A 16,303-nucleotide genomic window follows, 5' to 3' on the forward strand; every position below is an offset into this window, starting at 1 on the left:
GCCTTCTTGTTGGCTCAATCTCTGGGCCCCTCAGTGTTCATTACAGCCAGAAGGTCATCAGGTACCTGCAGGTTACCTTTGCCTTAATTGAGATGATGACCTCACAGGAGAGGGAGAACTTGGTTGAGTGGAGAGCCACTCTCCTGAGCCGTGTGTCCCACAGCAAACCAGGGGCTGGGTAATAAACCTGTCTCTCTAAGAAGCTTTCTGTTCTGTGATATAGTCCACCCTGTGTTGAACACTCTTCTCTATAATGTCCTTTCAATCTATACTTTTCGTGTGATTAAAAAAGTTAATCTGATCCTGGGGTGAGGGTGAGGAAATGCTAATAAGTTGGCTGCACTGCAGTGCTTTGGTAACTGTGTAGATTTATTGTATTGCATTTGCAGTATGCTAGGATTTGTGTGGCATGTGTAGGAATGGGCTCGTACCTGGTCTTACACGGTGTCCCTTTCCCTTATCGTAGACCCGGAAGAGGATACATCTTACCCTGAATTAGCAGTGGTGAAGCTCCTCCATCCTGCGCTCCAAGCCCCACGTTGCTAATTGGAAATGAAAAGCCTGTGCTTTTCAGAAGGTTCATTTTATGCCCGAACGACATATTTATTAATTCTCCATGCCATAACTCATTAAGAGCTGTTCCACTGCTCTTAATGGGCCTTGTGTTCAAACGCATTCAGTGGCTGTTTTTATAAACTGATATTTCCCCTTGGGCAGTAAACCACAATTCAATTTCAGTTTTCCTTTTAACTCGTTTACTTCACAAAGATCTAATTTAAGACAGATTAGGTAAAATATTATTGGACTGCATGGACACCAAGTTATTCTTGCTTAAGAAGTATTCTTGTAAGAAGCCAACGCCTGCTTTTCCTTTCCACTCATCCTGGGCTTTGAAGAATCCAGTGTTTGAACAAGGGACGAATCTCCTTTTCTGGATTCTCATCAGCAGTTTAATGATGATTACTGAGATTTTATTAGCCACGCATGGGGCATGCTTTAAATATATATATTGTTTTAGTTAGCCCATCACCAGTCAGACTTCATTTTCTCTCTTGTATGCTCTGTCCTGCCGAGAAGAGGGCCTAAAAGCCTGGCAGATAGGGCAGGGGAATGCGGCCTGTGGGCAGCTGTGCCGTGGGGCTGCTCCCTGCTGCCCCCTGCCCACATAAGTGTAGTTCTCAAGATAGTATCAAATGCTCTTGACCCTGAACTTGACAGAGTATCCCATGAAGGAGCAAAATAACCAATTCAGGAGAGTTCCACCAAGATGTAATGTGAAAGAATAAATAATAATAGGCTTTCTCCTCCAAAGTATGGTTTGCTGCTTTGTTGCACTTAATCTTGGATGCTTCTGCATATTTTCTAAATCAGAGTCACAGATGTCAGAGCAGGAAAGGACCTGGGCACGCCCATCAGGCAGCCCTCTCTCTCATATTATAGACAAGGAAAATCGGATCCAGAGAGATGCAGTCCAGGCCATACAGCGAGGTAGGAGCAGTTGAAGCAGGAGAACCTAAGTGTTTTAAGACAAGTGTTTTGAAACCCCACTGTTTTAGGGACTGGGAGGTGACCTGGTGGTTCCCAAAATCCTGGTGAGCACAGATTCCTCTGCAGCTTACTGCATCAGAACCTCTGGGGTGGGACTTGTGGATTTGCATTTTTTTAAAAAGCTACTCACATAATTCCTATGCAGCCAGTCTGGCCTAGGTCTGGAACTGGTGTTAGTGTATAACAGGGATCAATCACCTATGTCCCATGGGTCAGGTCATCTCTGCCATTTGTTGTTGTGTGGCCCGTGAGTTCACAAGGGTTTGTACATTTGTAAATGGTTACGGAAAAGTCAAAAGTCACAATATATTGTGATGTGTGAAAATTACATGAAGTTTAAATTTCCTTGTCCATAAATAAAGTTTTATTGAAACACAGCCACTCTTACTTGTTTACATATTGTCTGAGGTTACTTTTGCACCACAGGGGCAGGGTTTAGTTGACTGTATGGCCCACAGAGCCTACGGTATTTACTATGTGGCTCTTTAGAAGTCAAATTTGCTGACTCCTGATATATACTATTCTATTTCTCATATAAGCACCACACAGACCAGCGTCAAAAGGGAGATTCCTAAGCTTCGAGAACTTGTGTTAGTTCAAACACCATCTTGTTTTATGCTAAATATGCAGTTATGAAAAACTGCATATAAATTAAGTACATGTAAATAATTTTTTTTTAATTTTTTTAACGTTTATTTATTTTTTGAGACAGAGAGACAGAGCATGAACGGGGGAGGGGCAGAGAGAGAGGGAGACACAGAATCGGAAGCAGGCTCCAGGCTCTGAGCCATCAGCCCAGAGCCCGACGCGGGGCTCGAACTCATGGACCGCGAGATCGTGACCTGAGCTGAGGTCGGACGCTTAACCGACTGAGCCACCCAGGCGCCCCTGTAAATAATTATTTTAACAAAAAGTGTGTTTTATTGTAATACAACTCGCTACTTGAAGTATGGAGGATTCCTCTTCATTTCAGGAAATTTAGTGCGGCTTATATGTTTGTTTCTCTTTGAATAGAAAAAAATACCTTGTTTTTCTACTTGATGAAGATCTAGGATGTAAATATTTAGAAAGGAGTGCTGATAAACTATTTATTCTGTGTGCAGTGTTCAGTACGATTCATTATGAAATTTCTACTTCACATTTAAAACATTCTTAATAAAGCCCATACACCTATAAAGCTGTAGTTTTAAAATTCACTGAAGATCCCTACTTTCCTCGCCAGCTCTTACTAATTCAGGATCTTAGCTGCCTCCTGGTTTTTCTTCAACCAAAGCTAACAGTTTCAGTGTCTTACTGTCTTCCTTTTCTTTTGCCTTTCCTTCTTGTCCCTCACCTCGCACATACAAGCATTTGTTCATTAATCAGGCAGCAGAGATTTATTGATGCGCAGATGCTGACTCTGCGATAGGAAGTCCCCTCGGTGGCACCTCGAGACCTGTCTTTCCACCACGATCAAACTAAAAGATAAGAGGAACGGAAGGTGCAGGGGACGTTGCTTTTAAAAGTCCTCTTCCCTGTCTTCTTCTAAGGCAGGTGGGTGATGTTGTCAAGGCCCGGCCTGGTGGTTTTGAGATCCTGGGACATGGGCCAGCACTTCTTTCATTGTTGCTTAGGCTTTTCTGTAGTGTACCCCAGGGGCTCACATTTCTCATTCACCAGAGAATCCATCCCCCACACCAGTTTCATTCTCTGCCAGATTGCCGCTAAACTGCCTCTCAATCTGGCACAGTAGAAGCTGTAAAGAGGCTCTCAACTTGGCATAACATGCTGCTCTGGGCTGCGTGACCTTCAATAGGTGGTGTCCCTCTCCTGAGCTTTTGTAAAATGCATAGAGGATAACAATCCCTCCTCAGCCATACTTCACAGGAATATTATGAGGTTGAATGGGGAGGTTATTTGAAAGGCTTGGCATTTTCATAGAGGGAGTTGCTATAGAAACAGAGGCCTACAAGTACTTCAGAGAGGGGGTTTCGGGAAAGGCCCCGGGGTCTTTGTTTCTTTGGGTAGCCAAAATATGGAAGACCCGGCCTCTGACCTGTTTTCAGCCTAACCCTGGGTCTACCGCTCCCTCTTGCTTTTAGGATTCGGCTTCCCTGCAGCATGCCCTGCCGGAGCCAATATCCTCTAGTAACAGGAAGAACGATTTCGCACTGCAGTCTCTAGGGATAGTGAATTGAGCATTTCCAGAGTGGATGTGGCTCAATACCAGCACTGCTTTTCTACTTGGGAGAGAAAGGCCTGACTGCCAGATTACCAAAGGAAAGAACAGAAGATGAGAGGAAAGGATCTTTTAAAAAATAATAATCTGTCAGCAGCTGTTTATTGGGAGTGCGTGGCATGGGTTGAGCCTTCTCCTGGAACCGTGGGAGGAAGTATGAGATTGATTCCTGCCCTCTAGTTTCAGGGGTAACTGTTGGGGGGAGGCGCCGGGAAAGAAGGGTTTAAAAAAAAAAAAAAAGGCGGCCCAGTCAGTTAAGTCAGTTCGAATTTAGCTCAGGTCATGATCTCATGGTTCATGAGTTCGAGCCCCACATCAGGCTCCATGCTGACAGTGCAGAGCCTGCTTGGAATTCTCTCCTCCTCTCTCTCTGCCCTTCCCCCACTTGCGTGCTCTTTCGCTCTCTCTCAAAATAAATACTCTTAAAAAAAAAAGTTCAGAAAAGGGAGAGCTCAGAGTCATTGGGGATATTTCATTAAAAAGTGGGACCTCAGGGTGAAATTCAAAATCACGCCTCCTTTCTGGGAAGAGGGGGTATATTTGGAGCGTGTGCTGGAAGGAGCAGTATCGGTAAGGCCTTAGCTCTTCAGCTCCTGATGGGTACATAGATAGATAGATGTTAGTGGTATCATTCTTCAGACCTTTTTATATGTCTTACACTTCTTGAAATGGTTCACTGTTTTGTTTTGTTGCTGTGGTGTGTTTTTTACTGAGATATCATTCACAAGCTAGACAGTCCGCCATTTTCAAGTGTGCTTTTCATTGGTTTCTTGTTCACAGGTTGTGCAGTTGTCACCACTATCTAATTCCAGAACATTCTTGTCACCCCAGTGAGATCCATTAGCAGTGACTCCCCCATTCCCCTCTCCATCCAGCCCTAGGCAGCCACTGACCAACTTTTTGTCATAGATCTGCCTATACTGGGCCTTTCATATAAGTAGAATCCTACAATATGTGACCTTTTGTGTCTGAATTCTTTTCAGGATTTTCAAGGTTCACCCATGTTGTGGCATGTATAATCCTTAATTTCTTTCTATCTTTCCTTTTTTCTGGGTCCAGATGTGTTTAGTTTCCAAAAAGCTCCTCAAATCACTCTGAAGTTCAGAATGGGTTAGGAACCACTTTTAGTTATTACTATTCTTAATTCTACTATTTGGCTTGGAATAAAGCTAATTTTTAAAACTTTATCAATAACACCTTACTAGACACTCTTCAGGTAATAATGTATATATTTTTATTGTGGTAAAATAGATGTAACATAAAATTTATCATTTTAACTATTTTTAATTAAAATTTTTTAAAGTTTCTTTATTGAGGCACCTGGCTGGCTCAGTTAGTTAAGCGTCCGACTTCAGCTCAGGTCATGATCTCACCATTCGTGAGTTCGAGCCCCACATCGGGCTCTGTGCTGACAGCTAAAAGCCTGGAGCCCACTTCAGATTTTGTGTCTCTGTCTCTCTCTCTGTGCCCCTCCCCGCTTACACTCTGTGTGTGTGTGTGTCTCTCTCTCAAAAATAAACGTTAAAAAAGTAATAATAAAGTTTATTTATTTTGAGAGAGAGATAGTGCGAGTTGGGGAAAGTCAGAGAGAGAGAGGAAATGGGAGAGAATCCCAAGCAGGCCCCGTGCTGCCAACACAGAGCCTGACGTGGGGCTTGAACTCATGAAACCAAGAGTCAGATTATTACCTAAGCCGAAACCACAAGTCAGATGCTTAACCAGTTGAGCCACCCAGGTGCCCCTTAACCATTTTTAAGTACCCAGTTCAGTGATATTAAATATATCTACCATGTTGTACAATCATCACCACCATCCATCTCCAGAACTTTTTCAACATCCCAGAGAGAAACTTGTATCCATTAAATGGTCACTCTCCATTTCCCCTCCTCCAGCCCCTGGTAAACTCCATTCTACTTTCTTTCTCTGTGAATTTGCCTATTCCAGGTTCCTCGTAGAAGTAGAATCCTATATCTGTCCTTTTGTGTCTGTCTTATTTCACTTAGCATGATGTCTTCAGGGTTTATCTGTGTTGTAACATGTATATGAATCTTATTCCTTTTAAAGACTGACTGACATCGCATTATATAATGATAGACCACATCTTGTTTATTCATTCATCATTGATGGACATCAGGGTCCTTTCTGCTTAGTAGTATTTTGAATAATGTACTAATGAACATTCGAGTATGAGTTTTTGTGTGAATACCTGTTTCCAGTTCTTCTGGTCATACACCTAGGAGAGGAATTGCTGGGTCATACAGTAACTTTGTGTTTAACTTTTAAAGAACTGGCAAACTGTTTTCCAAGATGGCTGTACCATTTTACAGTCCCGCCAATAATGTGTGAGGGTTCTAATTTCTCTATATCCCTGCCAGCACTTTTTCTTTTCTATGTTGTTGTTGTTCATTATATTCATCCTGGTAGGTGTGAAGTGCTGTCTCATGTGGTCTTATTTTCATTTCCTTAAAAACTTTTGATGTTGAACATCTTTTCGTGTGCCTATTGGCCACTTGTCTGCTTTTTCTAATCTTTTTTAAAACTAGATTGCCTTTTTACTGCTGCTGAGCTCTAAGAGTCCTTTTCTATTTTGGCTGCTAGATCCTTATTAGATTCACAATTTGCAAATATTTTCTCCCATTATGTGGGTTTTTTTTTTTTAACTTTCTTGATAGTGTCATTTTGCACAAAATTTTGAATTTTAATGAAGTCCAATTTATCTCTTTTCAGTTTGGTTGCTTGTGCCTTAGGTGTCACAAATATGACACCATTGCCTAATCCAAAGATGTGAAGATTTACACTTTTGTTTTCTTCTAAGAGTTTTATCATTTTAGCTCTTACATTCAGGTTTTCATTCCATTGTGAGTTAATGTTTGTATAAGGTGTGAAGTACAGGTCCGGATTCAATTCTTTTGCATGTGGTTACCCAATTGTCTGAGCGCTAATTATTGAAGGCTACTCTTTCCCTTTGAATTACCTCGGCACCCTTAAAAAAAATCAATTAACGTAGATGTATGGGCTCATTTCTGAATTCTCAGTTCTGTTCTATTGATAGATATGTCTATCCTTATGCTAGCACCACAGTCTTTTTTTTTTTTTTTTTTTTAATGTTTTTATGCATTTTTGAGACAGAGAGAGACAGAGCATGAACGGGGGAGGGGCAGAGAGAGAGGGAGACACAGAATCGGAAGCAGGCTCCAGGCTCTGAGCCATCAGCCCAGAGCCCGACGCGGGGCTCGAACTCACGGACCGCGAGATCGTGACCTGGCTGAAGTCGGACGCTTAACCGACTGCGCCACCCAGGCGCCCCCAGTCTTTTTTTTTTTAATGTTTATTATTTTTGAGAGCGAGAAAGAGAGAGCTAGAATGCAAGCAGGGAGTGGCAGAGACAGTGAGAGAGAGACACATAATCTCTGAAGCAAGCTTCAGGCTCTGAGCTGTCAGCACAGAGCTCGACACGGGGCTTGAACTCACGGACTGGACTGTGAGATCATGACCTGAGCCGAAGTCAGATGCTTAACTGACTGAGCCACCCAGGCACCCTGCTAGTACCATGGTCTTGATTACTATAGCTTTGTAGTGAGCTTTGAAACAGGGAAGTGTGAGTCCTCAACTTTGTTCTTATTTTTCAAAATTGTTTTGGCTATTTTGGTTCCCTTGCATTTCTATAGGAATTGAATATGAATTTTCAACTTGTTAATTTCTGCCCAAAAAAAGCAGTTGAAATTTTGATTGGCGTTGCATTGAATTTGTAGATTAGTTTGGGGAGGATTGCCATCTTAACAACATCATGTCTTCTAATCCCTGAACACAAGGTGTCTTTCCACTGGTTTGGGTCTTTTTAAAAAATTTCTTTGAATGATGTTTTGTAGTTTTCAGTGTACAAATCTTATACTTCTTTTATTAAACTTATTCCTAGGTATTTTGTTCTTTTGGATGCTCTTGTGAATGGAGTTGTTTTCTTAATTTCTGGATTGTCTATTGCTAGTGTATAGAAATACAACTTACTTTTACGTATTTATCTTGTATCTTGAATCCGTGCTGAACTTGTTTATGAGCTCTAATAGTTTTGTGTTTTGTTCTTGTTTTTAGTTTTGTGTCTGTGTATTCCTTAGAGTTAACTGTATACAAGACCATTTCATCTGAAAACAGAAATTGTTTTACTTGCTTACTTGCCTTGCCTAGAACATCCAGTACAATATGGAATAGAAGTGGTGAGAGGGACATCCTTGTCTTGTTCCTGCTCTTTGGGAGGAAGCTTTCCGTCTTGTCATTAAATGTGATGTTAGCTGTGGTTTTTTCATAGATGCTCTTTATCAGGTTAAGGAAGTTCCCTTCTATTTCTAGTTTATTGGGTGTTTTCATTATGAAAGAGCACTGGGGGGACACCTGGGTGACTCAGTCAATTAAACATCTGACTTCAACTCCAGTCGTGGTCTCATGGTTTGTGGGTCCAAGCCCTGCGTCAAGCTCTGTGCTGACAGCTCAGAGCCTGGAGCCTGCTTCAGATTCTGTGTCTCCCTCTCTCTTAGCTCCTCCCCTTCTTGCACTCTGTCTCTCTTTCTCTCTCTCAAAAATAAAGTAAACATTAAAAAAAATGAAAGAGTGTTGGATTTTGTCGAATGCTTTTTCTGCATCTGTTGAGATGATCATGCAGTTATTGTCCTTTATTTTATTAACGTGTTGCATTACATTGATTTTTCACACGTTAAACCGTCTTTGTATTTCTGGGATAAATCCCACTTGATCATGGTGTATAATCCTTTTTTTAATGTTTATTTATTTATTTTGAGAGAGAATGTATGAGTACAAGTCAGGGAGGGGCAGAGAGAGAATCCCAAGCAGGCTCTGCACTGTCAGCTCAGAGTCCGACACGGGGCTCAGTCTCACAAACCATGAGATCATGACCTGAGCTGAGATTGAGTCAGATACTGAACCGACTGAGCCATCCAGGCACCCCCTGTAATCCTGTTTATATGCGGCAGGATTCAATTTGCTGGTATTTTGTTGAGGCTTTTGTATCTATATTCACAAGGGATATTAGTCTTTAGTTTTATTTTTTTTTTCTCATGGTATCTTTGTCTAATTTTGTATCAAGGCAATACCGGCCTTACAGAATGAGTTGGGAAGTGTGTCATCTTCTGTTTTTTTGGAAGAGTTTGCGAAGGATTGGTATTAATTCTTTAAACATTTGGTGGAATTCATCAGTGAAGCCATCTGGTCCTGGGCTTTTCTTTGTGGGGGATCATTTTTTTAATGCAAGGTGCAGAAGAGTATTTATAGTACAATCCCATCCAAGAGAGAGAGAGTCTTTTTAAGGCTGTATCTGTGTGCTTGTATTTACACAGAAAAGTTCTGAAAAGACATACAAAAAAAGATATATAAGCAGCAAAGCTTATCTTTGGGTAATGAGATAGAACTTAAGTCTTGTGCCTTGTATGTTATTACAAGCATGGACTGCTCTACGTTTTTTAAAAAGCCTACTTAACATGGCCAACATTTGACCATCTGCCCTTTCATCCGCTAGTGAGGTGTTGGTGCTGTGTACTTGCCCCCGGCCTTGTCTCCTTAGGAACTCAGTCTGTTGGGGCCCCTGTACCTCCAGCTTCACAATCTGCTGCACCCCTTCTCTGTTTATCCTCCAGCAACCCCGAATTACTTGTCATTCCCCCCAAAACAGCCCGCAGTTGTGTGCTACTATGCCTCCATACATACTATGCTGTTCCCTTTCCCTGCCAACCTTTCGCCCTTTATCTGCCAGCCCTTCCCCTGTTATCCTTTAAAACCCCTTCCAGGGGCGCCTGGGTGGCGCAGTCGGTTAAGCGTCCGACTTCAGCCAGGTCACGATCTTGCGGTCCGTGAGTTCGAGCCCCGCGTCAGGCTCTGGGCTGATGGCTCAGAGCCTGGAGCCTGTTTCCGATTCTGTGTCTCCCTCTCTCTCTGCCCCTCCCCCGTTCATGCTCTGTCTCTCTCTGTCCCAAAAATAAATAAACGTTGATAAAACCCCTTCCAGGAGCTCCTGGGTGGCTCAGTCAGTTAAGCATCTGACTCTTGCTGTCAGCTCAGGTCATTCCAGTTCCGGAGATCGAGCCCCACATCGGGCTCAGTGCTGAGCATGGAGCCTGCTTGGGATTCTGCCTCTCCCTTTTTCTCTGCCCCTCCCCCACTTGCACTCTCTGTCTCAAATTAAGTAAATGAACTTAAAAAAACAAAAACAAAAACTTTCCAAATACTAGTTACCTTCCTTTGTGAACACCTTCCAGCTCACTCTCCTCCCTTTCATTCCCTACCCGAAGGGAGAGAAAACCCTCCCTCCTGCTGCCTCTCCTACATTACACGTATTTTTGTTATTGAACTTTGTGTTTACCCTGCATCATAATTACTAGCTCACATGTATGTCTTCTCTAAAAGTACAGCTTTATACAGTTTCACACAAAATAGATGCTCAAAAGTATTTTGATTGAATTGAATTCGTGAGACGAGAAAAGCATTCTGGGTCGGACAATCAATGTGAGCAGAGGCCAACATTTCGAGTTATTGTAATGTGTACTCATTTGGCCAGACAGAAAGATTCATGGTGGAAAATATGGTTGAATGAATTTGATAAGGGTGATAATAGAGGCTCTTCAAATGCAGATGGAATTGGGGTACCCGGGTGGCTCAGTCAGTTAACGTCCTTCTTCGGCTCAAGTGGTAATCTCACAGTTGGTGAGTCCGAGCCCCGCGTCGGGCTCTGTGCTGACAGCTCAGAACCTGGAGGCTGCTTCGGATTCTGTGTCTCCCTTTCTCTCTGCCCCTCCCCTGCTCATGCTGTCTCTGTCTCCCAAAAAATGAATAAACGTTAAAAAATAAAAATAAAAAAGGCAGATAGAGCAGACTTGGTAGGTATATATTGGTGGAATGAAGAACTCTTCTCACTTAACTTCAAGTCTTTGCTTACATCTTTTTTCTCAGTAGGCGTACCCTGACCATGTCCTTTAAAACTGTCACCTCTGTGTTCCCTCGTCCCCTGACCCCAGCACTCCCCTTCCTTCATCTTCCTCCTTCTTCCATAGCACTTGCACTTGTATATAATTTACTTGTTCATTGTGTTTATTTGTAGTCTGTCTTCCCCATTGGAATATAAGCTCCCCACACCATGGTAGCCTTGTTCCCTGCTGTTTCCGAAGCCCCTAGATCGTTGCCTGGAACGTAGTAGGGACTTAGGAAACATTCGTGGAGTAAATAAATCCTATATTAATGAACTTCCTCACCTTGTCCAGAGCTGGCCGAGATACGGCCCCGGTACAGTTCAAATGGCTTATTTCTGAAAGAAGGAAAGAAGTTTACAGAAATGTATGAAACTGCTAAGACAGTGCCCACTGTGTATTATGTATATAATCTGGGGCAGGGCAGGGGAGGGAGGTGAAGGTAAGAGAGACGTGGAATTTTAAGGTTTCTTGCCTTAGAAACCAAATTGGGAAGTCAAAAGCATAAGTATATTTGAGTTTATTTATTTCTTGCCTAGAAAAAATGTTGTTTCATGTGGTGGTTAATTCCCATGCTTTAATAATTTCTCTTTTTCTTTCTCCACAGACCTTTGTAGTATTAAACAGAGGGAAAACTCTCTTCAGATTCAGTGCCACGCCTGCCTTGTACATTTTAAGTCCTTTTAACCTGATAAGAAGAATAGCTATTAAAATTTTGATACATTCATATCCTTTTCACAAATGTGGAGTGCAGAAGTTGCATGCTCACTGCTACACTTTCTGAACTTTGACAATCGAATTGTATATTAAGTATTTTATCAATAGTGTACTTGACTATCCCACCAGTCAGAAGTGTGAGTGAACTTCTTCCGGATCCTGAGCTGAGCTTCAGCAAATTCTTTTTTCCTAGGATGATATCATGGGAGTCTGGAATTTCGTTGGTATCGTGAAGAGAGACAAATTAAGATGATAACCTGTAACTTTTTAAAGCGCTCAGGCTTCAGTAATTTTATCCTGAGCATATGATTCAGTTCTTTAGCGTAAGTCCGATATTAGAATTTTTTGGAAGGCTGCTTCGTTGAGTGCAAATAGTTGAATGAATGCTTTAGAGATCGGCCTTGTATATTTCTGATCTCTTGAGCAGTGGGTATGGAAAGTGTCTGAGATAGTCTCAGATTAAATGGCCTCCTCGGTACAGAGGTTTAGATCTAGATTGTAAGACTGATATGCATCTTTCTGGTATTTTTACTGCCCTTAAATAGAAAATGCCAATTTACTCATGTGGCCTGCCTTTTTTTTTTTTATCTTATTAATATAGGAGAGCATATGACAGATAAAAAATTATGTGATGGGTTTAGCTACTTTGCATAACTTTAAAATTTTATGGTTGGTGTTGAATCTGTCAGTGCTTAGTCCTGTGCTTCCAAGGATAGTGTATCCTCCAGGTGAGATGAGGAAGCAGCAGTTGCAACTTGGGCAAATTGGTTTGCTAATAAGCTTTTGCCACATTTTATTAACTCTTAAGAATTTAGTAGCTTGATTCTGAAATCAGTGGTTTACAAGTAACGTAGTTCTGAAATCTAAAGGTTTATAAGGAATAAATAATTCACAATGGACTTCTTCCCTTTTTGCTGGTTCAGAAGACAATGTCTTCTGTTATGATTCCCGGAAGAAAAACCCAGCCGTAAGAAGTATTTTTTGTTTTTGAAACTCCATTAGTAGAATGAAGATGGTGAATGCCATTAGCAAGAGAGAGTGAGTTAGCAACAAATGAGATATGGCTTCTCTGCTGGGTGAAGTGACAGTTTGAGTTTGAATAACTCCCATGCTGACCTAAAGGAGTTTATTTTTTTCTCAGTAGACAAGAACAGAAAGGGCTGAGAACAATCTTGGGTAGACTGAAAAGACATCAAAGTGGTTTGTTATCCATAAGCATTCCTGGGCGCTTTCAAAACGATCAGATGAATTTACCCCATTATCTAATTTTTAGGGGTACAGTGGTACAGATGTCCTTGAAATCCTTCCCCAACAGGCCATAACTGGTTTCCCAAAGTGTGCAAATGCCACACATAGTGGCTGTAGCATTGCCCTCCAAGGACAACTCAGCCCTTTGGAGAACTAGGGAGAAAAGCCAACTGTTACGTTCTAAACCCGAGCTAACGTAACTTTGTATATATCGACTATACTTCAATTAAAATTAAAAGTAAACCATTAATTGCATGTAGATTCTCAAGTAAGTAGTTACATAAGGTAAATTAATAAATGAGTACTGAATAGTACAGGTTCGATTCAATTTACTTTGTCACCTGATGACTTTGGCATCCAGTAGACTGGTAGATTTCAGGTTACTGTGTATAAAGGTATTTGGAGGCTTATTCCATAGCTGAGGCTAAAGTGGCAAGAGGGGGGAAATGTTTTATCCAAAAGGGGTAGAGCAGTGGCAGGCTTTTTGAAAGTGGCCTTCCTGCTGTGTCCACCCACAGTTCTCTGGTCAGGTGTAGATACATATGGTGGCATTCTCCTTTCAGGTTACCGATTTAATTCTCATGATACCCAGTGTGAAACGTGTTTGCTTTCTGAGGAAGAAAACAGGCCAGATTTTGTACATTCTCCCTTGACTCTTTTCTACAGTATTTAGCATGATCATTATGTGCACTATTTTGACCAACTGTGTATTCATGACTTTTAGTAACCCTCCTGAATGGTCGAAGAATGTGGAGTAAGTAGCTCATTTATTAATTTGTCTGCCTGCTTGTTTCAAGGATTTCTACTCACCGAATCTTGCTTTGCACAGTTTAAATGTCAAGGGAAAAAAATTGTTGTTGCTGTTTTTTTTTCTCCCCCCACTCTTTACTTCACAGAGAGGGGGGAGGCTTCATGTGGAATTTAGGAACTACCCTTAGAGGCAAACTCTAGAAAGAGAAAGAAGAGAAAGTGTGCTCTGGAAGTTACTGCCCTTCACCTCCACCCCTGCTGTGCTGGCCAGAGCCTTTGACCTGCTGCCCCAGTGCCATCTTGTGCCCTCAGTTAGTCCCTCGTGGCACTGCCTTCTTCTCCAACATGAGGTCTCCTTTTTTTTTTTTTTTTTTTGACTTGTCTAAAGTTAAAAATAGCTCTGGGGCCTCCTCACCTGGTTCAAAATTATCACCTACTAGAGGGTACCCACAACATTCCAAAGTTCTTGGTTTTGTGTTTCGGTAAGTTTCTCCTTCAAAGCACCCCTTCCCCTTCCTGCCATTCTTTCTGCTGCACTGGCCGTGCCCGTTCTGTTTTGTCTCTGTCAGTCGAAGCTGCACTTCAGGCACCGTTACCTTAAAAGATTCATTCAAAGTTTCTGTCTGTTCAGAACTTACCTCGAGCTATCCGTTTCTTTGACAGGTACACATTCACAGGGATTTATACATTTGAATCACTAGTGAAAATCATTGCAAGAGGTTTCTGCATAGATGGCTTTACCTTTTTACGGGATCCGTGGAACTGGTTAGATTTCAGCGTCATCATGATGGCGTAAGTTGTCTGCTTACTTTATTGACTGACATTCAGGGTGTGATTACATCTATGTGGTTGTATGCGTGGTTGTGTTGGTTAAGGGCACGTTTGTGGCCAGCTACAAGCAGAGTCAATGGGTAACCATGCAAGGCCACACAGGCTTATGCCTGGGATTCTTGCTTGTGAGGGCTGGGCAGTCTAGGCAGTGACAGCATGTCTATATGGAAGAAGGTAAGCCAAGGCTTTACAGCTAGGAAAGGAAGTAGGAAGTGATTTTTCCATTGACATGCTCTCGTATTTTCTTCCCCCTTATAGCACTGACCAAGGTTTGCACGCTGATCACTATGGGGCCTTAGTGAAGACTTGAAATGTTTTAGGTGTAAACCTTAATTAAGCTGAAAATCCATTTCCTGGGTATGTCGTATCGCATGTAATTTTGTGAGGCTGACCCAGATGTTGGAGACTTCAGAGCACATTTTAGAGTTAAAACATGAGCCAAGGTATCCAAACTGGTCACTTCCTAAGGAAGTACTGACCAGAACTTCAAACTATTGCGAGATAATAGTATAATTCTCCATTAGTATGCTAGCTGCTCTTGGTAACTTGTTCATTGTTGTTTTAACAGTGAACACCTATCTCTTTGGGAAACTTAGCTGATGATAGAAGAGTTATAACAGACTTTATTATTTTTATCTTCAGGTTGGGAAAGCACTCTCTGGTAGAGTAGGGTATAATAAGGGTGTTGTATAGGCTGTGTGTGTGTATGCAAATGTGTGAAAGGTTGAGTGCGTTTGTATATATACGGCCTGAGCATCAGAAAGATGTATTTCACCTGGAAAATGTGAATGAATGAATGAATGGTATGCATTGAATATTTGAAACTGGAACTTTGACTTTCTGTTATTTTAAGGCAACTTCTAGCTTTCCAACATTATGAGTACACCTTGGTGTTCATTTAAAATTTAAGTGTCTTTTGCTAGGCACAGAGCTGGTGACAAAACGGGCACTTAACACACTCTTTGCTTTGATCCCATGATCCTGAGCCCTGCTTTTGTATGTCACAGGCTATAACTTCATCTGTAGGCATGACTGCAAAGATAATGCGTACAACTCTTGGATAAGTCATATATATAGACAGGCACTTTTGCCGTTGTCATCGAGGGAATTATTTGAATGTAAATTTGTTTTTATGGGGATTCTGCTGCAGAAATTTGTCTCCTTTTTTCTAAGAAATTGTTCGCAAAGCTTGGGGGCATAAGCCTTTGATACCTCCTGGCCTTCCTTTTTGCTAAACATAATGAGTGGACTGAGAGTAGTCATTCTGATTGGGATCTACACAGCCCGATGCTGATTAAGAGAGTAAGCCCCCCGGAACCTCCCGGTTGTATCGGTTCTTTCAAATATTCTTTTGAATTCTCCTTGCCAATTGGAAAAAAAAAAAATGTGCTCTTTAAATGTTTATATTTTGAAATTTTCTTTTTCAACAACAACAAAAAATGAAATCATAGCTTGTGTGTAAGACCCTTTCTTCCCCCCCATTGTCAAACCCTCGCCCAGTGGTACCATTACAAGTTAACTTTGGTTTGATTCTGCAGGTATATAACAGAGTTTGTAAACCTAGGCAATGTTTCAGCTCTACGCACTTTCAGGGTACTGAGGGCTTTGAAAACTATTTCGGTAATCCCAGGTAAGATGGCCCGGGGTTGGTGTTAGGTGTGGGGTTAGGGCCCTGACGTGACGTATTGTACTTTTTGTTTTGTTGTGGTTTTGTTTTTTTCCTTCGGTGTTTTGTGTTCGTGTCTGTGTTTGTCATTTGTGTCTGTGTGTGACCTCCCTTACTACAGATATGTGACAGAGTTTGTGGACCTGGGCAATGTCTCAGCGCTGAGAACATTCAGGGTTCTGCGAGCTTTGAAAACTATCTCTGTAATTCCAGGTGAGAAAATTTACACACAAGACTGACTGCCTCATCTCCTCTTTCCCCTCCATTCATTTGTCCACCACATTCTAAAGCTGGCGTCAGCACAATTGGTATGGCCTTGCACTCCGCATGTTTCTCCTGGGAGACGTTCTCTGGGATGGC

At 41.8% G+C, this 16,303-nt stretch overlaps 1 protein-coding gene across 9 annotated transcripts in view; it reads left to right on the forward strand.

Annotated features, from left to right (window-relative positions):
* SCN8A (sodium voltage-gated channel alpha subunit 8) overlaps positions 1 to 16,303 on the forward strand; it is a 177,284-nt gene that overhangs the window by 70,241 nt on the left and 90,740 nt on the right. For 6 of the 9 annotated variants that reach the window (XM_045466872.1, XM_045466879.1, XM_045466870.1 and 3 more), the window contains exons 3-6: positions 11,339 to 11,457; positions 13,361 to 13,450; positions 14,110 to 14,238; positions 16,065 to 16,156. In XM_045466872.1, coding sequence (XP_045322828.1) covers positions 11,339 to 11,457; positions 13,361 to 13,450; positions 14,110 to 14,238; positions 16,065 to 16,156 — 430 coding nt within the window. Of the gene's footprint in view, positions 1 to 11,338; positions 11,458 to 13,360; positions 13,451 to 14,109; positions 14,239 to 15,815; positions 15,908 to 16,064; positions 16,157 to 16,303 lie in introns of all 9 variants that reach the window. The other 3 variants (XM_045466871.1, XM_045466874.1, XM_045466878.1) reach the window with 1 other exon arrangement.

The sequence above is a fragment of the Leopardus geoffroyi genome, chromosome B4 (genome assembly GCF_018350155.1).
Source record: "Leopardus geoffroyi isolate Oge1 chromosome B4, O.geoffroyi_Oge1_pat1.0, whole genome shotgun sequence".
Classification (NCBI taxonomy): Eukaryota; Metazoa; Chordata; class Mammalia; order Carnivora; family Felidae; genus Leopardus; species Leopardus geoffroyi.